Genomic DNA, 24,432 nt, shown 5'->3' with positions numbered 1-24,432 from the left:
GATGACTAGGTGGTGCGGGCGCGCCCTCCTCCAACACCGGGCCCCAGGCAGGTGGCCTCCGCTCTCGAAGGCTAGAGGTGCGAGGCCGGACTCCGGGAGGTCACGGTCGCGGCCCCGCCTCTCCAGGCACCCGCGGCGCTGATTGGCCGACCGGGCGCCGGGGGACCGCGCGGAGGGGCGGCCGCCCGCGCGCCCGCCTCGTCTCCGCGGGGGCGCGCCCGCGGCACGCGGCCGGGCGGGGCCGGGGGTGAGTGACGGCCACGCGGGCCAATGGGACGGGCGCGCGCCGCCGCCGCCGCCCGCGCGGCCCCTGACGCCGGCCGAGGCGCCGCGCCGCTGCGGCTGCGGGCGGCGACGGCTGCACCATGGGCAGGCTGCTGCGGGTCGTCCGGCTGCCGCCGCTGCTGCCGCCGCTGCTGCTGCTGCTGGCCGGGGGTGAGTGCGCGCCGCGCGGGCGGGCGGTGGCGGGGCCGGGGCGGGCGGCGGCGGCGGCGGCGGCGGGCCGCGGTGCTGGACAGCTCCCGGGCAGCCAACAAAGGGGCCGGAGCGCCAGGGGCGGGAGCGCGGGGCTCGGCTGGGCTGCTACGCCGTCCGCGACACGCGCGCTCCCGGGGCGCGGGGCGGGGGGGCGCGGGGGGCCACCGCGTGTGCCTCGTGTGAGAGCGGTTCCCCGGCGCGGGGGCGTGCGTGTGGGCACACACACACACACACACGCACGCAGGGGAGGCACGAGGAGTGTGGTGGATGGAGGGCGCGCCTGCACGCGCTCTCTGGGGGCTCTGTTGGGGGGGGGGGGCTTGGGGATGGTGGGAGCACTGGCGAGAGGAGGGCGGACCCTGGCCGCCAGCTGGGTGACAGCCACACAGGGAGACACGGCATTTACAGGGTCCCTGAGGCCACCACAGTGGGCGTGGGGCGCGGATGTCTTGCGGCCGCGAGGGGGAAAGTGCCAAACAGCCGTACACACAGCTGCTGCGACAATGAGGGGGGTGTGTTTACGCGCGTGTGGTGCTGCCGGACAGAAGGGGGGGTGTGTCATTGTCAAAGCCTGTCTAGACTGTGCGGGGCAACTTTATTAGGAGCTGACAAAAAAACACAAAAAACAAAAAACAAAAACACGTATGACAGCAACCAGGTCTGCTTGTGACAGCGACACTGCTGGATAGCTCCTGCGCTGCTGCCGCGCAGGGGTGCGCGTGAGAGACCTTTTGAGATGTAGTTCCCGTTCAGCGGTGCGCAAGGGCATTGGGATGTGTGTGGGTGATGACAGGTGAAATGTGGGGGGCAGGTGTGAAATGCATGTGCCCGTGACAGAACCTACTGGACGGCCTCTGAGTGGCAGACGTGGGATTCAGGTGTGTGCATGGCGGGTGGGCACAGGCATGTGGCAGCCGATGAGACAGGCCACCACCGCTGAATGAGGGGTGGGGGAGAAGTGCTGTCCGCAAGGGTGGGTCAAATAGGGACAGGACCGAACACCTTCTTCATGTGGCGGACACAGCCATGAGTACGTATTAAGGGGTGACTGTTAATCAGGGTTGGTGGAGAGGCGTACTGGAATGAGTGTGTGTGCACACGTGTGTGTATGTGTGTACGGGCTCACTTATCAGATAGCCTTGGCTGACTCCACTTCTGAGGGACACACAGGCGTATTGACATGTGTGCGTGTGACATGGGAGTTTGCCTGGGACACTGGCTACTGAGTCACCTCCCGTGCAGTTAACCCACAAAGACACAGGCACATGCGAGGATCTGTGGGAGTGAAGGAGAGGCTGTAAAGGGTCTCTGCCCGAGGAGGGAGAACAGTCTGCTTGGCAGTGAGATGGGTCATTGCCATGGCCCACGGTGACAGAATCCCAGGGAAAATGACTAGGAGCAGAAAGGGGCCTCCCGCTCCGAGCATGCCCCCGGAAGGGTTAGTCAGTGAGGGTAGTTTTTCGCCACCATCAGTCCAGGGATAGCTAAGGACCAAAGGGGGTGTGCACAGAAATGCGTCCATCAGATCGTGTCTCAGACGCTCACACGCACCCGTGTCTGTGTTTGCATACCTTAAACCTTCTTTGGAAGAGGTGAGACTCAACAAATAAATTACATATTGATTAGCCTGCTGTTTCTTTGTGCGACAGCCACACCAGAGCTGGCAGGCACGGTGGGTCAGGACCCATGCCCAGCTGTGGCTGGCCATGGATTACTATGGGCAGCTCCACTCCTACTCGCCTCCCACCTGCTCCCTCCTGTGCACACTTCATGATGCATGTGATGTACGTTGTCGCCTCCCTTTTGGAGACGTGTGTGTTCAGCAGTATGTCTCGTTCTTCTACACCTTTCTATAGAAAGCCTTTGAGAACTCTTCAGCTTTGCTTCTCGGGCACATCCAGACACACATAGGAATGTGCATGTGTGGCAGGGTGATTGTGCTAGACGATTTCTGTTGTAGCTGATGCTCAAGGGTGTGGGGGCCGTGTGGCAGGTGCTGCTGGGAGGCTCCCCGTATTGGTGTCTGGCAAGGGCTTAGGCAGATCTGTACTTCAAAGCTGCTGATGAGGGAAAGGGTGGGGGTGTAGCTGATGGTAGACATCAGAAAAGGATGTTTGGATCAGAAGCAGATTGCAGGGGAGATAAAACACGGGGATTAGTAAGGCCTTGTTTTTTTCACCCCCTAAGATGTAAGCCTGCTTCATTCGCCTCTTTTTCTGAGTTTGGGTCAGATTTTCAATTCTTTGAGGCTGGTCCCCGAATCCTTTTCATGTGCCTTCTTTTTCTCTCCCTCTCTCTCTGTTGGGAGTCATGAAGTAACAGAACATTTTAGGTGCTAAAGGAAAAAAAAGAAAGTCACAAAGAGTGTAATTCTGAACTTCCAAATCAGATGGAGTCTTCAATTAAAGCAGATTAATTATCAAGTGCAAAAGCAATTATACAGAGAATGCTTGGGTCTCAGCTACTATTTTCGGGGGCAAGTTTGAAAATAAGTAACCTCTTGCAATTACTTAAGTAATCACCCGTGGCCAAGGCTTTTGAACATATCAAGGTCTATATAAAGAAAAAATAATCATCACAGGGGAAAAATAGCTTCAAGAAAACGGAACTGTGTGCTGGAAAAGGGATGAAAACCCAGATCCCTTTTTTCACACACAGCTTTTCAGCAAGATTAACAAAATCTCTGTTCGTTCCTATTAGATGGTTGGAAAGGAAGAGGAGGAGGGAGGGGGAGAGAAGGTGGAGGGAGACGGTGGCTTCTCTGCCTGCCAGGTGGAGGGGAGAGGTTTGGAGAATGGAGGAACTCACCTCATCCTCTGCGCAGAGAGCTTCACTGACTAGGCGGTATTTGGTCAGCAGAGGTGAGACATCATCGGGACTGCTGGTCAGCCTTTCCTTGAGAGGGCATATTCGTTTTCTCAAGGTCCACGCTGCTCTGCAGAGCCGGACCAAGGCCTAGGAGGGAGTGACTTTGCTCCCTTCATGCCACGGGTCAGCTCTGAGAGAGGCAACTCTCAGGTGTCAAAGAGGCAATGCAATTTGATCCTCCAGTGGTTTTATGGAGGATAAAATTCCAAGAATTCCTGAAGAAAACCAGTTTGCGCCTTTCAATAAAGGCTGACAAAGCGTCTTTCCCCACACACCTGCTAGATGCTGGTATATATAGATAAAGATTTTCAGCCAATGGCCTTTTCAGAGATTGGCTGCTCAGGGGCCCTGGGGATCCGTGAAATTTTTATGTCATTATTGCAAACGTTTCTCATCAATTGACATTTTTCCTTCATGGACTGTGTGAGGTTTTTCTGGGTAAGTTGATCACATCTGGTTCCCCTAGTCTTGGGGGGTACCACCTCTGCAGAACGGGGCTGTCGTACCTGCTGGTATCGTATGTAAAACTTAGACTACGCTTTCCACGCAGTGGTCATGTTTGAGGGGAGAGACCAGCTAATTACAGCTCTTCTATTAACTAGCTCTCTGATCTTAGCGTCACGGGGCCCCAGTCAGTGGGGTTGACCAAGTGGAATCAGACACGGGGCACGCCGCGTGAGGGAAGGAGGCTGTAAGATGGCCTGTTATGGTTTGGTGAGAAAAGTGCAGAAATTGGTTCAGAGGCTATGGTACAAGGAAGGTGCCTGGCCTAGTCTGGGAATGGCTGGGGAGCGCTTCTCACAAGCAGAGGCTGGAAGCGGGAGCAGGAGCTGGGTGGTGGGCACAGGTGGCCCCAGGCATTACCTGCTGCTGATTAAAAGCTCTTTGAGGCTTAGATGCCATCCCGGGTTTCCACTCATCAGTCCTGAGTTTTCCTCTGAAGTCGCATAGAATAACTGTGGTCTGTATTATTCATATTCACATCAACTTTGTATTTTAATATATTTGAAGATACTGACCATTGCCTCTCGAATATTCTCTTTTCCTGGCCAAGAACGTCCCAGTAGGTAGGATAATATTACTTACATTTATGGAATACAGCCTGTTCATTGGAGCCCGGTCTGTAGGGAGCTTACCTCATTTGAGGTCCCTGCCTCCCGGGAAGCTGTGGAATTTTTGTCCTTGCTTTACAGATGAGGAAACCGGGGCCCCTGGTGGAGAAGTAGCTTACCCAGAGTGGCTCAGTGAAGCCAGGACGCAAACCTGCTTGCTTGGCCCAAGCTCTCTCTGCAGGGCATCCTTCTGTGTTCCATTTCAGGATCTGTTGACCCTCTCCTGCATACTTCTTAACTGTGTTAAGCCCCGTTCACTCGGAGGGCTTTCCTTACGACTAAATGTTGCATTCACGGTCCCATGCTGTCCGACCATGCGTACCATGCAGTCTCCACCGTGCTCTGGATGCAAAGCTTAGGGTTTGCGACTGCTTCATAAGGTGGTTGTAAGGATCCAAGTTCAGATGACGCTTGCAAAGCATTTAGCACAATAGTGTTAGCTCTTATTTTTTATTAAAAACATCACAAAAAATTTCCGTGAGCTACTCAAGCCAGGGCCCAGTGCACAACAGGGGTAGCGGGACGTATCTCTTCCCTACATCACTGAACGTTAGTCTTGGAACAGAAAATGTAGAGGTCATTTCACCCACCTTGCTTAATTTTCGGATGAGGAGACAGAGAGGTTTTAAGCAACTTTCCAGAAGACATATAGCGAGTTAGTAATATTTGTGTAATTAAGTTGTGAAACTGGCAAATAGGGCTGTCTTCCTATTCTTAGTGAGCGGGAGTGAGAGAGAAGAAGAAAAGATACCCTTTAATTTACTGGGTTTTGTTTGTTCATTTGTGTTATAGGTTAGGAAAGAGGGATCCTCCAAGATTCTAAACAAATATGTTATTATCGACACTGCATGAGTTTGAACTGCGATCTCATGTGGTTCTTAAAGACTGTTCAGGAGATCGTACTGCTGAAATACAAATCACGTTCCTAATGCAGTTTTGGAAACTGTTCAGCTTAGGATGGAAGCCTGGGGAACAGTGTGCACACAGAGTCCTTATAAGCAGGGACCTGTCCTTCACTGCATCTGTGCCCTGAGCACCCAGCCCAGTTGTGAGGAAGGTGGGCACTGGGAGCAGTTTCTGAGTGAGCAAATGCCCAGTGGGTGCTGAGCCAGATGAACCTCACTCTGTCCTGCCCACCTCCCTTGGTCTCTCCTTTGCCCCTTCACAGGGAGGGCTGGGCAGTTTGGCCTTCGTGGAGTGAGAACAGCAGCCTCTGGCAGCCCCTGGGTGTCAGGAGTGTCCCCCCTACCCCTCTGCAGTCCCCCCCCCCCCACCACCCCTAGGTTCTTTCCAGGGTGACCTTCGCCAGTCTGACCTTTCCGGCCTCTCACAATCTGGCTTCCGTGTCTGTGCAGGAGCGTCCCTGGGCACATGCACAGCTGGGTCCGATGAGCCTGGCCCCGAGGGCCTCACCTCCACCTCCTTGCTGGACCTCCTGCCACCCACAGGCCTGGAGCCGCTGGACTCGGAGGAACCCAGTGAGGCCATGGGGCTGGGAGCTGGCCTGGGGGCCCCTGGCTCGGGCTTCCCCAGCGAAGAGAGTGAAGAGTCCCGCATCCTGCAGCCGCCACAGTACTTCTGGGAAGAAGAGGAGGAGCTGAATGACTCCAGCCTGGACCTGGGACCCACTGCAGGTAGCTTTCCTCACCTAAGAGTATGTGCTGACTGCAGCTGGGACTGAGGCCGTCAGGCAGAACGCCAGAGGACCATTTCCTTGTTCAAATCACATCTCTTGTCTCTCCCGCCAGCTTTTACCATGCTGCTGCCCTCCTGTACAGAGGCGCAGTCTCTGGGGCTCTGAATGCTTTACTGATCCAAGAGGCTCTTTTCTTTTTAACCTTTGCTGCTGTTTAGGGAGCCCATGTTCTGTGTTCACACAACTCTAGAACGCTTACAGCCCATGAGCGAAACCTTCTCCCCATTTAGACATGAGAGAACTGTGGCTCAAGGAGCTAAAAGCATGCCTGAGGTCGTGCACCTGTTCGTATGCTCAGTCATGGTCCAAGCCTAGGTCTTTCCAAGGTCTAGGGTTTTGTTTGTTGCCCTGCTGTGCTGTATCATCTCTGTCGAAGGTTCCCGCGCCCTTCCTGAGGTCTCTCGGACCCTTGATCAAGGCACTGTAACTGCCTTTCTCTCAGTCATGCACCAGAGCTGTTTCTGGGGTTTATAGAGCATGGCTGATGACCGCGTGCGGGCCAAAGCGAGCCTGAGGCCTGGCAGCGAGCAGGAATGTCTGCAGTTAGGGACTGGATACAGATGTGTGTCTTCATGCTTGTGGCTTTGGCAGCTGTGCTCATTCTTTTTTTCTTTTTTTTTTTCTTAAGTTTATTCATTTTGAGAGAGAGAGAATGAGTGGTGGAGGAGCAGAGAGGAAAGGGGGCAACCCAAGCGGGCTCTGTGCTGTCAGCGTGGAGCCCGGCATGAGGCTTGAGCCCATAAACCGGGAGATCATGACCTGAGCTGAAATCAGGAGTCAGACGTTTAACTGGCTGGGCCACCCAGGCACCCAGCAGAAGCCCGTTTTTAAATGTTGCCCTGGCAGTGTGTGTGTGTGCATGCACATGGGGGTGGGGTGTTGCAGAATTTAGTCCTAATCTTTCTTTTGAGAGTATATAGTATTTTGGATTTATGTTCTCTAATTATAAAAAGAATACACGGAGATGGTAGAAAACATGACAACTGCAAAGAAGAAAATAATAATTCATCCATGACCTCACAACTCAAAGAGAATGACTATTAATACTTTGGGATACAACCTTGTAGTCACTTTTATGTGCCACATTGGAATCCCGTTTTCATTTAAAATATTTCACAAGTGTATTTCCACATCATTAAGTATTCCTTTTTAACCTGGTTTTTAATGACTACACAGTATTTCATCATGTGGATCATTTTATATATAAAACCAGCTCTCTCTCGTTGAATATTTAGGTTGTTAACAGTTTAATGTTGCTAACACTGTTATTATATGTTTTTGCAGTTTTTTGATTATTTCCTCATAATACAATTCTAGAATAAAATTGCTAGGTGTAAAGATGTATTTCCTGGGTGGGATGTATCAGCATCCCACGGAGAAATAGAAGACACAGTCAAACTGAGATAATCCAGGGAGGGTTTACTTATAGAACAAGGGACTTAGGAAGGTGTGGGCAAGGGATAGGCCAGCAACAAGAACCCAGGGCTAGTGGCAGTGGGGCACTCAGTGCCCGTACACCCTAAGGGACAGAGGGAGGGATGGATGAAAGCAGCCAGGAGGGATAGATAGAGTGTGGTGGAGAGCAAGTAATCCTGACAAGAGCAGTGACCCAGCAGGGGTGAAACCAGGAAAGTAAATAACCCACCCCTTCTCTTTCCATCTTCTGCCAGGGGCCCTGTCATTCCTTCTTCCCCTGCCTCTGTTGAGGAGTCTGGTCAGGAAGCAAGGACATGGCCTGTTGATGTAATTCATGGGGTAGAGAAGGATAGAGAGGGGATCTGGAGGGGGTGGAGCATGTCTGACACAAAGGATGGGAATCTTTCCACAGGCTTTTGTTCAGTATTTCCCAATCAGCCTCCAGAAAGGTCTTTCCAGTTTGCATATCCACCAAAGGTGGAATGAATGCCAGTGTTTTGGACCCTTCCCACAACTGTATTTTGTCATTGAGAAATGTTGGTCAATTTGTTTGTTTGGTTTTTTATTTTTTTTTTTTACGTTTTTGTTCATTTTTTGAGAGACAGAGACTGTGAGTGGGGGAGGGGCAGAGAAAGAGAGAGAGAGATGCAGAATCCGAAGCAGGGTCCAGGCTCCAAGCTGTCAGCACAGAGCCCGATGTGGGGCTCGAACTCGCGATCCGCTTAACTGACTGAGCCACCCAGGCGCCCCGAAATCTTGGTCAATTTGATAGGCAAATTATAATGGCCTTCGATTGCTAGTAAATTTTAACTTCATGTATGTGTATATATTCTGACCATTTACAGTCTTTTCTGATTTGAGGCATGGTATAATTAAGAGCAGATTCCCAAAGTCCCTGCAATGACATTTAATAGCTATGTGATTTTTGGCAAGTAGCAACCTAAGCCTCAATTTTCTCATCTAGGAAATAGTATCATAGGGTTGTGAGGTTTAAATGCAGTAATACATCTAACGCGCTTAGCACAGTGCTTGGTACGTCACAAGTACTCCGTAAATATTAGCTGTTACTACCTTTAGATTTTTTTCTATTGAAGCTTTAGTTCTTTCCTGCCACTGTACAGATCTGCATATAAAAAGGATGCTAACCTTTTCTCTGACGTATATAAAAAACATTTTTCCAGTTTATCACTTTTATCTTTATTATAGTAACTTTTGACATAACGTATTTTTTACGAACTTGGACGGTCTTTCTTTTGAAATGTTTGAAATGTTTTTATGTGTTTTTCTTTGCTTTATGTTTAGAAAATCCTTTCCCTCCCTGAGATATATGCCCCTTTATTTCCTTTGTTCTTTTTCACCTTCAGTTTTTACACTTAACTCTTTAACAGTAATTTATTTTGGTACGCGGTATAAGGTAGAGATTGAATTCATTTCCCCCGTAAAGCTAGCTGCTTGACGCAGAGGCATATCCCCCCACACTGAAAAGAAGTGCTAGACAATTAGATGTACTCGGGTCTTTCCCTGGGCTTTTCCTTGTTTAGACTCTCGAGACTCTGGTCTGAGGCAAGCAGTCATTCTGAGAGCCGCGGTCGAGAACGCCACGGTGGTGAGCCAGGGACCCTCCTCAGGATCACAGTGGGATGGCTCCTTAGGCTTCAGTGAACTCACGTTTGCTCTGCCTCTCCCTTCCCTTCCTCTCCTTTTCCTCTCACGTCACCTCTCTCCTCCCATTAGCCGGTCTAGGCCTCTTAATAGTGAAAACAGCTGTCGTTCATTGAACACGTGCTACATCACGGGCACTTTGCCCGCATTCCTCTTGTGCCAGCTCTGTCGTGTGGTCTGTTTCCTCATCTTTGCTCTACACCCGAACGACCGCAAAACGGGGACTCAGGTGCCCTGCACGAGGAGTAGGTGAGGGGGAGGGAGAGCTGCTTCGGCCAGGCTCTCGCATTGCTCTCCCTCCCACCGGGCCCTTCCCTTTCCTCAGGTGGCTCTCTTCTCCGTACACCCCCAAGGCAGTTCGTGAAAGCACAGTACCCACGGAACAAAAGCTAAACATCTTAGCACTGCAGAAAATGCTCTTGACATCTGGCCCGGCCTTCCCCTTGGCCCCATCTCCTTCCCTTCTCCAACATGCATCGTTTAATTAGCCTATTATCGTCCCCACTTGGCAGATGTGGAACTGATGCACAGGGAAGTGCTTTAACAAGGTCACACTTGGTATGTGACGGAGCTGGATGGAGAATCGGTGCCTTTTTACTGACAGCGGCTCAGGTCTGTTCCCCGAGCCTGTGGCGCCCTGCCCCCTGTCCTGTCTGCTCGGAGCGCCGTTGAGCATCCCGACCGCCTGGGGGACTTGTACCTGCTGCCACCCCTAGCTTGGAAGACACAGCCTCTGAGAGGCCTTTCCAGCTCTGCCATGTGAGCAGGACTGCACGTGGTTGTGGTCCAAGGGGGCCTCGCTGCAGGGGGGCCAGGGCCCAAGTCCAGGGTGCACACTGCTCACTGGGCCATGGGCCAGATGAAGGAGTGCCTTTTTCTAAGTCACCTACCCAGAGGGGCGTCTCTGTGAGCTGGCGGTGGCCCTGAAGTTAAGCTGCGTCGTCACAGTACCTTGATGACATGGTGTTAGACCACAACAGAGGCAGAAAGTGTCCCAGGTGTGAGGCTCATTTGGATGGGGAGGCAGCCCAGACAGGACAGAGTGTGCCAGTCCCTTCTGCTCCTGACCCTGAAAGTCACAGGCTTCCACCCAGGGGTTCTCTGGAAGGAAGGAGGGCATTGCCCCTCGGGGTTTGCCCCTCAGGTCGGAGGAGACCCCAGGAGCCTTCAAAGGGCCTGCCTGGGTGAGGAGTCCGTCCAGAGGTCAGAGTGACCATGCTAAGTGCCATCCTGACACGGCCCCTGGGGACGTGAATATGTCTGAAAGCCATGCCGTGGCCCGGCCCAATCGCAGACCTGGTACCCTTCTAGTAATTACGATACCGACCCATATGTGAACACTGGGCATGCGCCAGCACCGTGTTAGGTGTTCCAGTATAATATCTCATCTGATCTTCACAGAAGCAAGTATATGTGGTTACTCCCATCCCCCCAGGGAATAAACTGAGGCTGCGGGAGTTTGGATAACAGCCCTGGGTACTAAGCATTCAGACCTGAGTTCTCAGACTCCATAGCCTTGGCTCTTTCCATGAGGTTGCCTCTTAGCTCGCAATTTTATTCGAGGCCAGCAGTAAGTAGTGTCTTGTATTTTACCACTGGTAAATTCTCACCATTTTATTCATAGAATTTTCTCTTTGGTTAACTCATTGGAACTTCACAACCACCCTGTGAGCTCCACAGGCAGCAGCCGTCACTGCTTCACAGATGCTGAAACCCAGGCCCAGAGAGGACAAGCGCTTTGCCCAAGGCCATACAGCTTGTGTGCAGCAAAGCCTGAGTCTGGAATCAGCAACTCCTGAGCAGTGAGGGGCCTGTGCCTGGCCGCCTGCCATGGGAGCGCACCAGTGGCCTGTGTCAGAGAGGAAACAGTGTGTTCCATTGTCACCAGTAGTGTGCTACGTCTCGTTGCTAGTTTGTTGGACCTAGAAGAGCCAGAGCTAGGCTCCTCCTGCAGCGACCGTCCTGAGGCCCCGCGGCCAAAACAGCCGCTGGCGTTTCTGATCAGCTGCTGATGAGTGTGCTGTGACCTTGAGCAGGTTCCTTGCCTCATCTTGGCTTCAGCCTCTCATCTGTAAGCAAGGAACGATTGATGGAAGCCTTCTCCAGCTTTAAAATATTATGATTTTCTGACATTTCAGGTGAAAAAAGTGGTCTCAGCAAAATAGGGAGGAAGTGTGGATCTCCACTCCGCCAGCTAGCATCAAGCCAGCTTAAGACCTGAGGGGTTCATTCTGGCAGGATTGTCAATGATTGATAATAATTTCCCAGGTTACCCACTCATCCCGAGGCTCTCTCTCCTGTCACCCTCCACCTCTTTCGTTCTCCAGTATCCTTAATAAAGTTCTCTGCATGCAATTTTAATTTTCCTGGTGAATAAGCTAATTAGTGTTCTACAAGAAAAGTGATAACTCTTCGGGGTTGGCAAGTTCTAGAAATCTACCTCAGATAGGCTCACAGGACTGTGTGAAAAAAGAGGTGTTAATGGGCCCAGTAAGCCCAGAGCCCAGGCAGGGGGTATCCAGGTGTGGAAATGGGACAGGAGAACCTGGCTTGCTTCATCATGCTTCACTCCCCTCGCTGGCTTCTTTCTTAGGCACGAAGTCCATGCGTGGTGGCTTTAGAGAGCCTCCAGCGACTCCCGTGTCATCTCCTTTCACTTAACAGCCCCAACAGACAGAGAGCTCTGCCTCCCCAGCATTTCTAGAAGAGCCTCAGAATGGAAGCTCCTCAGTCTGCCCTGGGTGATGAGCCCATCTCTGACCCAATCCTGAGGCCTTGGGGATGGAGTTCTCTGGGCCAGACGGGGTCTCGAGCATGCCTGGAGGCAGGGGGTAGGGCCCCATGCTCCTGGACTAAGAGGACCGAGCAGCACCTGCCAAGCGATGGGTAGGCATAAACCACACTGCTCTCGAATAAGGAACATTCATAGCATGCTTATATTATTTTAGAAATCGTTTTCACGTAATTTTTTTTAACCTCAGAGCGACCTGATGAAATCCATAAAAGCAGGCATGGTTAGTATCACCGTTTATAACTAAGGAAACTGGCTTAGAGAGGTTTAAAAGGGGCACTAAATTACACAGGTAGTAAGCGGCAGAGCTAAATCTCAAATTTGAGATTTCTACTTCAAGAGCTGCTACTCCTCCATCTAAAATTATTCATTAAACCACTTTAATTACTGTTGCCTGTAATGAATTTCATAGAAACCAGATCATCAAAACCACTGTCTGCTGGGACCTGGAAATAGCTTCCATACATTGAGATTGTACCTGCTCTTGAGTGATCTGACCTTCTGGGTCACTGCACACACATCAGGCGTGTTGCTAAGAAGCCCACTGACAGAGTCGCTTTCACCTAGATGCTAAAAGAAAAAAAAAAAAGCCCTTTAGTTTTGTTTTACACTAGTAACAAACATCCTGGTGTGAAAATTAGAAAATGTAGAAAAGAAGAAAGTGAAAACCACTCATGATCCCATCACCCAGAATTGGCGAATGTTGACATCTTGGCACATGTCTTTCTGGACGGTTTTCCCGTACGGGAAATACATAGAATGTGCTTTTATGAAAAATGGAATGACAGTGCCCAGGTCTCGGTGTTTCACTTGGCAGCATCTTTCCACGCCCGCTGACAGGGCCCTCCGCCCCCAGTTGTAAGGCTGGAATAGCATCCCGAGGAGGGCCAGGCTACCACGTGCTCAGTTAATGCCCTGCTGCCTGAGCACTGGACGGTTTCCAGTCTGTTGTTACCCTCTCTGTGCCATGATGGGAATCCTTGGAACCGCATCACCGTGAGCATCCTCACTGTTCACGTAGGGTGCACTGCTAGGAGTGAAATTACAGGGTCAGAGTGTTTGGTTTTAAAGCTCTTCATTCATAATCCCACCCCCCCCCCCATTGTGGTCCCATCAGCGGCAGACTGAGTGCCTGTTTCCTGCACTCATCGAATCCTGGCGATCACCTTTAAATATATCCGCAGATCGTCCAGTTGGCAGTCCAAAAAATGTATCATTTTGTTGAATTTACATGTCTTTGATGACTCCTGAGGTTGACCATTAAAAAGTCATTTGTAATTATGCTGAAAGCTTCTTCCCTTGTGCCTCTGTTTTATACAAGTCTATTGTGAATTTTGTGAGTGTTTTTGTATTAACACTCGCTCGAATAACTGGCTTGAGTGTTGCACTCACAGGGCAATTTTCAGTGATTTGACATTAACCGAAAGGGACATTTAAAGTGATCTTTCAAGGCCACTGGCTTGGTGCCTGTTTAAATTTCATGTCCCAAACAGGGAAGTCAGCTCATAATATTTCAGCTGACGCCGAGGGTCAAGCATGAGATTATGGCTACCCCAGAAGGCAGAAATGAAGTCCAGTGTGACCTTGATAAACTGGGGAAAGAGACTCACAAAAGTGATGAAATATATGAGGGGAAAAGATGCAACTTGATCTGTTTAGGGAACAAACAGCCAGCCCCAGAGTGAGATGGAAAGGAAAAGCAAAAGCCTGGAGAATCCAGGCTGTCCAGGGCCCGGAGTTTCATCCGAGTGGCCTCCTGCTAGCCGCCAGATCACGTCCAGTGGGGAGAGTGTAGCGTGAGGGCTGTGTTCGGCTCAGACCCTTCTGCATGAGTCAAACATCAGCCAGCTTCTAGCCCGTGAATCTTGTTCACTTTTGCACAATTCACTCAGCAAATATTTATTGTGTACCTACTCTGCTGATTTTGTGACCACTCTTAAAAGGTGTGGGGAATCCAGACTTGCCACAAGAGAAGAATGACAAGGGGAGGGGTGGAGAATGAGGAGTAATCCCAGTTGTTTGGCCCCAGGCAAAGAAGGCTGAATTGGAACAGCTGAGAAAATATGTAGGTTTTTATCCCGAGGGAGAGGCTTCCCACAATTTCCTCACTTAGATAAAACAGAAATGAGCTTGAGTTGTAAAGGGACCATTGAAGGTGGGTTTAAGGAATTTGGGGAGGAAAAAAAGCCGCCAAGATAGAATTGCCTCTTGAGGCACCTGGATGGTCATCTGGGTGGCGTCGGACTTTAGCTCAGGTCATGATCTCGCAGTTCGTGGGTTTGAGCCCCTTGATGGGCTCTGACCTGACAGCTCAGAGCCTGGAGCCTGGGTTCTGTGTCTCCCCCTCTTTCTCCCCCTCCCTGCTCATGCTCGCTCGCTCGCTCTCTCAAAAATAAATTTTAAAAAGCTAAAAAAGGGGTGCCTGGGTGGCTTAGTCGGTTGAGCTTCCGACTTCAGCTCAGGTCACGATCTCGCTGTCCGTGAGTTCGAGCCCCGCGTCAGGCTCTGGGCTGATGGCTCAGAGCCTGGAGCCTGCTTCCGATTCTGTGTCTCCCTCTCTCTCTGCCCCTCCCCCATTCATGCTCTGTCTCTGTCTCAAAAATAAACATTAAAAAAAAATTTAAAAAAAAAGCTAAAAAAATTTTTTTTAACTGAAAAAAAAATGCCTCTCTAAGGAGACATAGTCTTATTCTTGAAGAGACATATTCTTGAAGACAGTGACAGCCCATGTTACCTAGACTTAGTTGTCATCTGCTCAAGATGACCCCCCGGGTCCCTTCTTGTGCTAGAACGCTAGTTCCTTCGTGTCCCATAGCAGGAACACCCCACTGCAGATACACTTGCGGCCAGCTGGGTGTGTGGAATGTAAGACCGCACCAGGGTTTTAAGAGAATGCCTTAGGGAGAAGAGCCTGCCTTCTGGGCAAGGTGATTTGAATGCTTTCTGTCATTTCACCTCAGCCTCAACTTCCCAGAGGGATGGCGGGCTAGCCTGGAGGCCGGTCAGCCAGCCTCCTGGCCCCTGTGGCTGCAGAACTCTCAAGCTGTGCCTTGAGCTCGCCCTGCCAACTAGTCTGCTGATTCAAGCCCAGCCTTAAAGAGATGGGCCTTGGCCCACAGTGTGGATGCCCCAGGGAGAGGTGATGCCGCTGCCGCTGCCGGTAGTTGGTTCCTCGCTGCGTCTGAAGCCAAGTCCGGGTGTCGTCCTAACTGAGCAGGCCGCCCACGAGCCTGAGTTTTACACCTTTACAACTGTGATAAGTGTAGCTTCACAACTGAGAGCGAGTGTCCTCCCTACTCCCCCCCTACTCCCCCCGTAAGCTTTTCTTTCCTCATCTGTGAAAGGCAGGCTGTGGGCTCTCTGATCTTGCAGGGCCCCTGTGTCGTGTGAAATACCCCAAGTCTGTCTTTTGAAGGCCTGATTTCCCTCGGCTCCAGGGAAGATGTAGTTCCCAGTGGAAGCCACCAGGGGGTACTGCAGCTTCACAGACCCGGCACCCCGTGTTCAGGGAGGGAGATTCCTGAGGCTGGGGTGGGGGGGAGGGTTGGTTGAGGTCCCAGGGGGTCCTCTGCTATCTCACAGACAGTGAGGGGACTGAGCTACCTGTCTCCTGAGTGCCCTTGCAGCAGAGCCACTCCCTGACCTTCCATGCTTTGAGGTCAGGCCCCCTCTGGAGGGTCTAAGCTGTGGGAGACCTTTGGCATCTCTTCAGTGTCCCAGCTGTCCCTACCCTCCAGGGGATAGGGACAGGCTTTGCCTGGCTCTCGTGCCGTCTTGAACATGTCTTCTGGGCATCTGTGTTTGTTCACACTCGGGTCCCCGTATGGGGAGTGTGGGGAGTGCTCTGTGGGTATGCCTTTGTCCCAAACAGGCTTTCAGCATTCATGGGACCCTCCTGTCCTGCCTCCCTGTGCTGAAGTAAATGAGATGGGCAGCCAAGCCTCGGGCACTAAGCAGGAGAGGCTCTCCCCGTGTGGAGTCACAGCTCTTGGTGACAGCAGTGGACAGGACTTGGGACGCACCACCTGTCACTGCACTGGGAGACCTGGGGCAGGGGGTGGAGGGGTGCCCGGAGCAGCCACCTGCCTTGCCTGGCCCATTGTGTCTCACCCGCTGTGGTGTGGCGCAGCTCCCTCCTCCATCGCTCTCCTTTTCCTGCCCCACCTCCCTGCTTTTCTTCTCTTCCTCCATTGCCAGTCTATTCCCTTTTCCCTTCTCCAAGACCACTGCTCCTGCTCCCTCTCCCAGGCCAGTGTCGCCAGGCCCGGGAAGCTTCTCCTTGGACAACTGAGTGGGAGAAGCACGTTCTGCCCCGTCCGCCAAGGCTGTTCCCCTCTTACGGCACTGTGTTCCTTGCTCCTGGAGCCTTCGGAAGCTCCTGGTCCAGGTTGGCCTGCCCTGTCCCTTTCCTTGTTTCATTCCCCTTCTGGTGGCTCCAGCATGTTCACTAGCCAGGAGTTAAAGGGATTTCTCTCTAACTCCGTATTTAAAAAAAATAATCCAAATTTACAGAAGACTTGCAAGAATAATTTCCGTATACCCTTCACTCAGATTCCCCCACTGTTAACATCTTACCCAACATATACATGTATACTTACAGACATGCAGTTTTTTTCTAAACCATTTGATAGTAAGTTGTAGACATGATGCCCCTTTGCTGACTTTACATACTTCAGTGTATATTTCTTTTATTTTTTAAGTTTGCTTATTTATTTTAGGCAGGGGTGGGGAAGAGCTAATGGGGGAGGGGCAGAGGGAGAGAGAGAGGAAACCTCAAGCAGGTTCCACACTCAGCACAGAGTCTGACGTGGAGCTCGATCCCATAACCCTGGGATCGTGACCTGAGCTGAAACCAAGAGTCGGACACTTAACCAAATGAGCCACCCGGGTGCCCTTTCAGTGTATGTATATTTTTTAACATTTTAAAGTTTTTAAAATTTATTTTGAGAGAGAGTGGGGGAGGGGCAGAGAGAGGGAGAGAGAGAGAATTCCAAGCAGGGTCTGCTGTGTCAGCACGAAGCCTGATGTGGGGCTTGAACCCACAAACTGTGAGATCACGACCTGAGCCGAAATCAAGAGCTGGATGCTCAACCGACTGAGCCACCCAGGTGCCCCTCAGTGTATATTTCTCAAGAATGGAGACATTCTCTTACAAAATCAAGGTACAATGACCATCAGAAAATTGGCATGGATACAATACTGTTATATAATTACAAACTTTAGACTTTCCATTCCCCACCCCCTGCCCAGTGTCCATGGTAGCAGAAGAAAACAAAATTATATTTTACAGTTCAGTATCCAGTCCAAGATCATGGACTGCATTTATTGTCATGCCTTGTTACTTTTATTCTGGAAAGTTCTCCAGACTTTATCTTTCATGACCTTAACATTTTTGAAGGAGATAGGCTATTTTGTAGAATACCTCTCAGTTTTGTCTAGTGTTTCCCCATGATTACATTCAGGTTCTGCATTTTTGACAGGAATGTCATACAAGTGCTGTTCTCTTTCTCAGTGAATCTTGGTGCTACTCTTGGACAAAGGATGGTTTCTTTACTTTTTTTTTTTTTAACTTGATTTTTTTTGAGAGAGAAAGTGGTCACTCATGCGATAGTGTGGGAGGGGCAGAGAGTCTCTCAGGCAGGTCCTGCACAGTCAGGGGCTCGATCCCAACAACTGTGAGATCGTGACCTGAGCCAAAGTCCAGAGTCAGATGCTTAACCAACTGAGCCACCCAGGCGCCCCTTTACTTGTTATTCTATGTTCATATTTGGATCCAGTCCCCCTGCCCACTCTTCCTGGCAACCTCGTTTCCATCCCACCAGGGTCGGTCCCACACCTGCTCCCATTCCACTTCCCTCCACACCTTCTTTGGTTCATAATCTGTGTCCCCACAGGGTCTCCCCTTAAATTCTTGTTTCTGTGTAAGAGACATTTCTGATACTCAGATCATATCTAGATTTGTCAGGAAACCGTCAATCCTTTCCTGCCCTGCCCTCTTCCCAGGATTCTCCTTGACTAATTTATCACTCAGGCACTTCTCTTACTCCTCGTCTTGTGGAGCAGACTTCCAAAATGGTGCCACTTTTCCTATTATGATCTTATAGTACGTAAATTTAGTGATAATAACGGGGAGGAGGTAGAGGAATAGCTGAAGTGACTCAGGTATTCGCTGTGCAGTGTGGGCTGTGCCCAGGCTTTATCTCAGTGCATCCTGACCACAGCCCTGTGTGTCAGGTACTACTGTTGTTTTATAGATAAGGAAGAGGAGACACATGGAGGTCAAGTGCATGTCCAAGGCTACACTGCTGATAAGCAGCGGGAACTGGGAACTGAGATCGCACAGTAAAAGAAGAAGGAATAATTTTGGAAGGGGAGAGGTGGTAAAAAAAAACTAGAAAAAAAGCCTGCTGAGTCCAAGCACCAGGGTGCATTATTAGTGTTTTGTCAAGTCACCAGAGATGAGAGGGCTGGAGAGAGCAAAGGCTTGGTGGAAGATGTAGATTTGGGAGTCTTTAGCATGGAGGCCATAGAGAAAGTCTTTAGAATCAGTAACTCACTGAGAAAGAAGTGTGGAGATGTTGAGTCAAGGGCTGGCTGTGTGGGCGTAATCACACGGAGGGAGCCGGGGAGGAGCTAGTGAAGGAGTAGTCCACACCTTCAGAGGCTCTTCTCTCTCCCTAAATGGACAGGTCCTGGGTTCAGGAGGCAGAAGGTGCTAGTCAAGAGTTCAGCAAACACACATTGCTCTCTTTTCTGCACTGGGCCAGGCACTATGTTAGGTGCTGGGAACAAAGGGGTGAAGAAAATCCCCTTGCTTGGCAATCAGAGTTCGTGGTCTCATAAATCTTGTATTATTCTTATTTGGGACGGCAGAGGAGTTGTTTTTAATGTCACTGGTGTATGAGACACATTTATCAAAACTGTCTCCAAAGTGTTGAATATCAGCGCCAGGAAGAACCTTAGAAATCAGATATGCCAGTGTCCATTCGTCCCATGAAAAACCGAAGCCCAGAGAAGCCCAGGGACTGACCATTGCTCAGACAAATCAGTTGGTGGCTGACTCTTCTGGCTTCCAGGCCCCATCACCCACAGCATGACGGCTGTTATTGTCTAGTTTAGTTGAGGGAATTCTGTTGGGAGCCAGGCTGCCTTTGGAGGAATAGAGAACTCGACTTTTGGAAAGTCCACATCAAATGAGTAGAGGGATCGTTTTGGTCAGCTTGCCCTCTTGGGAACTCCCCCAGCCCAGGGGGATTCTGCTGGAGTGCACCACCATCCACCGCATCCCCAGCATATTCTAGGCTTTCCTGAGCCTACTGACTATTTCAAGTGCTTCTTGAGGGTTTCCAGGGCACTTGGCCTCTAGACTTCGCCATTTCTGCTGAGGGCACGGCTGCCCCCATAGTCAGCCAGAGTGCCCCCTTCTTCCTGTTAGTCAGCCAGTGCACACAGGTTATCAAGTCTGCCTTGGGGCCAGCTCTTGAATCCGTTCTCTCGTCACTCTCAATGTCATTACCTGTGTTCATCTCTCCTGGAACAGGCAGCAAGCTCCCCAACGCTTTTCTCTGCTTTCATTCATCCCCTCTTTCATCAAACTCTTACACATTGCTGTCAGAGCAGTCTCCTGACCATAAAATTTCATGATGTAAGGGATTTTATATGTCCATTTCCCCAGAAGCCTTCTGACATGGTACTATATCATTTTCCTGTCAGGTGGCCATCTAGGCCATTTCAATAGGTTTTTATGCATTGCATTTCGATTTTAAACAGAGATATTACAAAATGCTTACTTATATTGAACTAAAATATTTTTATTCTTTTATATACCTGTTTTATGGGCATAATTTCTTCTTGAGTCTCTCTAGAGGTGTTAATAAGACATTTTTATAAGTTCTCTTTTGTTTTCTGGATTAACTCTTCTCTCAGAAGTGGGTTGCTTTTCTTTCTCTCCTTCATGCTTCGTCATGAGCCTGGCTTTCCTCTAATGTCCTGTGAATCTTGATCGTTTGTTCATATTTATAAAGGTGATACTAGACTGTTCAGTATTAGAGGCTGGTGTCTGGCTCCTCAGTGTTCTGTGGTCTCTGTTCCATGAGCACACCTCCCCCCTAAGTGCCATGACTGACTGTTTTGTGTGGGGAATAGGTAAGTTTCCCTGCAGACTGTGAGGAGTGGAAGATATCCAGTTACCAGTCTCTTTGATTCAAAAAGAGTATACTTAACAAAAGCGGGGTGGGTAGAATATTCTAATTGTTCAGTAAAAATTTTTTCTTTTTTTTTTTCTTTTTTTTTTTTTAATCTTTTTAATGTTTTTTATTTATTTTTGAGACAGAGAGAGACAGAGCATGAACGGGGGAGGGGCAGAGAGAGAGGGAGACACAGAATCGGAAGCAGGATCCAGGCTCTGAGCCATCAGCCCAGAGCCCGACGCGGGGCTCGAACTCACGGACCGCGAGATCGTGACCTGAGCCGAAGTTGGACGCTTAACCAACTGAGCCACCCAGGTGCCCCAGTAAAAATTTTTTCTAATGTTTATTTATTTTTGAAGGAGAGAGAGAGTGCAGGCAGGGGGAGGGGCAGAGAGAGAGGGAGACACAAAATCTGAAGCAGGCTCCAGGCTCTGAGCTGTCAGCACAGAGCCCAGTGTGGGGCTCAAATCCATGAACTGTGAAATCATGACCTGAGCCCAAGTGGACGCTTAACTGACTGAGCCACCTGGGCACCCCTCTAATTATTTATTTAAATATCACAGTGGGCTTTCAAATATCACTAAGATCATTCAGCTAAAAAATCATAATTTTTCTTATAGGGAGTCGATTTTCCTTTTGTAGTAATTTTCAGAGCCCTGTGATTCCATGTTCTTATGTGAATGCTTGTTCTGTAGGCCTGCTGCACAGTTTCCCTTCAGAGATTTATTTTCATGACTTCCTCTTATGTTTTTTGATTCTCAGTCTTCCTTAGACTTCATGGAGAACTTCCTGAAATACTTCTCTCAGAATCCGTGGATTCTCAAACCTTTAAGTCTTTGCATATATGAAAATGTCTGTATGTTGTGATCACACTTCATTGATAGTTTAGTTGGGTATAAAATTCCAGGTTCAAAATAAACTTCCCTCAGAATTTGGGATGCATTTTCAATTTCCTTCCTGCAGTCTAGCGTTATGAATTAGAAGCTTGATGATAATTTAATAATCTCTTTATTGTTACTTTATGTGTTCTTCTTCTGAGAGCTTTTAGAATCTTGTCTTGTTCCTTAGAATTCTGAAATGTCATGAGAATAAAGCTTGGTGTGAGTCTCTTATCATTCACCTCAATTATATATACTTTCAATGTGAAGACTCCTGCTGCCAGGCCTGGGAAATTTCTTCTTTGTTTGACTCTTTATGCTCTCTATTTTAAGGTTCTTGTCTGTTTGGAAATTGTATTAGATATTATACCTCCTGCACTGGTCATCTGTATCTTTTAACTTTTCTTTCTTGTCCTTTTACTTTTGCTTTGGAGACTTTTTCTTGACATTTTCTTCCAACTACTCTGTTGAATTTTTACATTTCAAGAATTTAATTTCAATTTCTACAAATTTTTTATTTTTTAGAGATTACTTGATTTTATTATTCGTTCTCATTTTGGGGATGCAATATCTTTGGGTCTCTCTGAGGTTCTAACTGGAATTTAAAAATTATCTTCAATTCCATGAATTTTCTTTGTTGTGTGTCCTTGATGCTCCCATAGTTGTTTTGTCTCCTTAATTCTGTTGGGAAGAGACCCTCCCTCCACCACTATCTTTCCCTGTTGTTTGTCTTGGCTGAGGGGTTATCTGTTCGTTGGTCTCATCTGCTTTCCATGTTCCCAGAAATGTATCTAAATCTTTCAAAATTTAATCTGACAGTTGAAAAGCCATTCTCTGATTTGATAGACATTTTGGAGGAGGAGGCCCAGTTCACCACTTTAAACTATTACCACCTCTCTCATGTCTAAAGAGTATTTTAAAACGGTCTTAGATATTTTTTATTTGTAACAAAATGGCAGCCAATAAAAGCTGCTACCTAGAAATACCTTCCAGTGTTTTAAAGGAATTTTTAACAGAACTGGCTCATGATTTTTATATGTCATTACCCTGAAGGGGCCTAGGCTTCACTGAAAAGCCAGAACAAGTCCTGCCATCCAGGAAGCCTCCTAAGTTCTGCACTTCAAGATGTGATTCCCAGGAATAGCAGCGAGGGTAAAAAGTCCCACTGTCACTGCCAACAGCGACCCTGTCAGTTCTGGGAGGCTCTGGGCTCAGCCGCTGGACTCTCTCGAGCTCTCCTGGCATCTTTTTTATTTCCCAGCCAAGGCCTACATCTCAGCAAAAGAGCACAGTTTAGGAACAATGGCCATGATCTCTGCATTTCATCTTTTCCTGTGATCAGAGGGTTCTCAGACGTCATTCAATGGTTTTACCAAGAGGACCCCCATAACAACCCATTAGTAAAGAGATTTAAAGGGAAACTTTTTTTCTTTAACAAAGTTTTAATTTAATTTAATTTAATTTAAGAGAGAGGGAGGGAGGGGCAGAGAGAGGGAGAGAGAGAATCCCAAGCAGTCTCTCTGCTGCCAGCACAGAGCTCCATGCAGGGCTCTAACTCATGAACCACGAGATCATGACCTGAGCCAGAACCAAAAGTTAGATGCTTAACTGACTGAGCCACCCAAGTGCCCCTTTTTAAAAAAAATTTAAAAAAAAAATTAAAGTTTATTTATTTTGATGGGGGAGGGAACCTTTTCTAATGGGTTGTCTGAGTCTTCTTGGTGAAATCTGCAGACAAGGAAACAAACCCATTATAAGAATGATGGAGAAGATGTTAACTTCTTGTCGTGGACTGTTAACGAGAGCTATCTCCAAGGGGTGCGATCATACAAGCTATCTTTCTACTGTTCACATTCTTGTATTCATGGAATTTTAGTGGCAGATTTGTGTCATTTGTATCATCATGAAGGAAACAGGGACCAGCTTGGCCCTTGTCTCCTCCACAGTCTGCCCCCCCGAACCCCCACCATCCAGCCTTGTTTCCCACTCCTTTCCAATATGACCGGTAGTCCAACTCCCCACTGTCCCCCTGTGGGTCTCATGGTTCCTTTCTGTCATCTGCTCAGCGAACACTGAACATCTCAGTGATGGATGATGAAACTAGCGAATGAGGTTTCTGTCTCTGTCCACAGACTACGTCTTTCCAGACTTGACGGAGAAGGCGGGTCCCATAGAAGACACCAGCCAGGGCCAGGAGGTGCCGAGCCCACCCTCACCCTTGCCCAAGATGAACCTGGTGGAGCCACCCTGGCATATGGCTCCTGGAGAAGAGGAGGAGGACGAGGAGGATGAGGAGGAGGAGGAGGAGGAAAGGGAGAAGGAGGAGGTAGAGAAGGAAGAGGAAGAGGAAGAAGAGGAGGAGCTGCTGCCTGTGAACGGATCCCAAGAAGAAGCCCAAACTCAGGGCCATGGCTTTTCTCCCACCAGCGGCAGCCAGGTGCCAGGGGTTGCCAAGCACAGGCACGAAGAATCTGGGGAACAGGCCTCCTCGGGTGTGGAGGTGGGCAGCAGCATGGAGCCCAGCCTGTCACCGTCCGCAGTCACCCCGAGCACAGTGACCCCGGGGGGGCAGGACTTCGTCAGCCAGGAGACGGGGGGCACGACGCTGCCGGCCACGGGGCGTGGAGTGGAGTTTGAGGCTCCTCAGGAGGCAAGCGAGGAGGCCACCGTGGGAGCAGCGGGGTTGGCTGGCAAGCAAGCGGAGGTGCCGTCCTTAGCCTCGTTCCCTCAGACAGAAGCTCCCAGTGGGGCCGAGACCCCAGCTGAAGACCCCCTTTACCCTGGAGCCTCTGCCTCTCTCCCGCTGGCTCCCCGAGACGCGGAACTGACACCTGCCTCTGCCACCTTGGGGCAAGAAGACCTCAGCCAGCAGCCCCAGGAAGGACAGGCCACCGAAGCCCAGTCCAGAATACCCTGGGATTCTACTCAGGTAAAGTGAGGGCACTCGAGGGCCACGCGGCTGCACCTTTCTCTGAGGAGCCTGGTCATCCCCAGGTGCACAGGGGATTGGGAGGGTATGCCAGGCTGAGGTGGGCGGCCCCTCTCTGGCGGGACTTTTGGGATGCGCACCCACACTTCCATGCAAAGGTAAAAAGCCTTGGGAGAGCTCAGCTCCCTCGGCCTGGCCTTGTTCAGTGCTACCGCTGGCCTTTCCCACTGCCTGACCTGTGCCCTCCACCCCCTCTCCGCACCCACCCCTGCTCTCCTCACCTCACCCGGCCCCAGCCCACACACCCAGGCCGGCTCCCTCCACTAGGCGGAAGGGGAGGGAGTCCCACTGTGTCAGGCCGTGCATCAGGCCTGCAGGCCTGTTTCCTGTTGGGACGACAGAACACTAAACCCC

General features: G+C 49.9%; 1 protein-coding gene across 1 annotated transcript in view; it reads left to right on the top strand.

Moving 5' to 3' along the window:
* The first annotated feature begins 353 nt into the window (after positions 1-353).
* The window catches only part of PODXL2 (podocalyxin like 2), a 40,474-nt gene continuing 16,395 nt past the window's right edge, over positions 354-24,432 (top strand). The window contains exons 1-3 of the mRNA XM_042912550.1: positions 354-435; positions 5,813-6,091; positions 23,222-24,018. Coding sequence (XP_042768484.1) covers positions 366-435; positions 5,813-6,091; positions 23,222-24,018 — 1,146 coding nt within the window. The 5' untranslated portion in view covers positions 354-365. The remainder of the gene's footprint in view (positions 436-5,812; positions 6,092-23,221; positions 24,019-24,432) is intronic.

The sequence above is a fragment of the Panthera leo genome, chromosome A2, assembly GCF_018350215.1.
Source record: "Panthera leo isolate Ple1 chromosome A2, P.leo_Ple1_pat1.1, whole genome shotgun sequence".
Taxonomy (NCBI): domain Eukaryota; kingdom Metazoa; phylum Chordata; class Mammalia; order Carnivora; family Felidae; genus Panthera; species Panthera leo.
The sequence above is the reverse complement of the archived record's forward strand: the minus strand, read 5'-3'. Positions and strand labels throughout refer to the sequence as shown.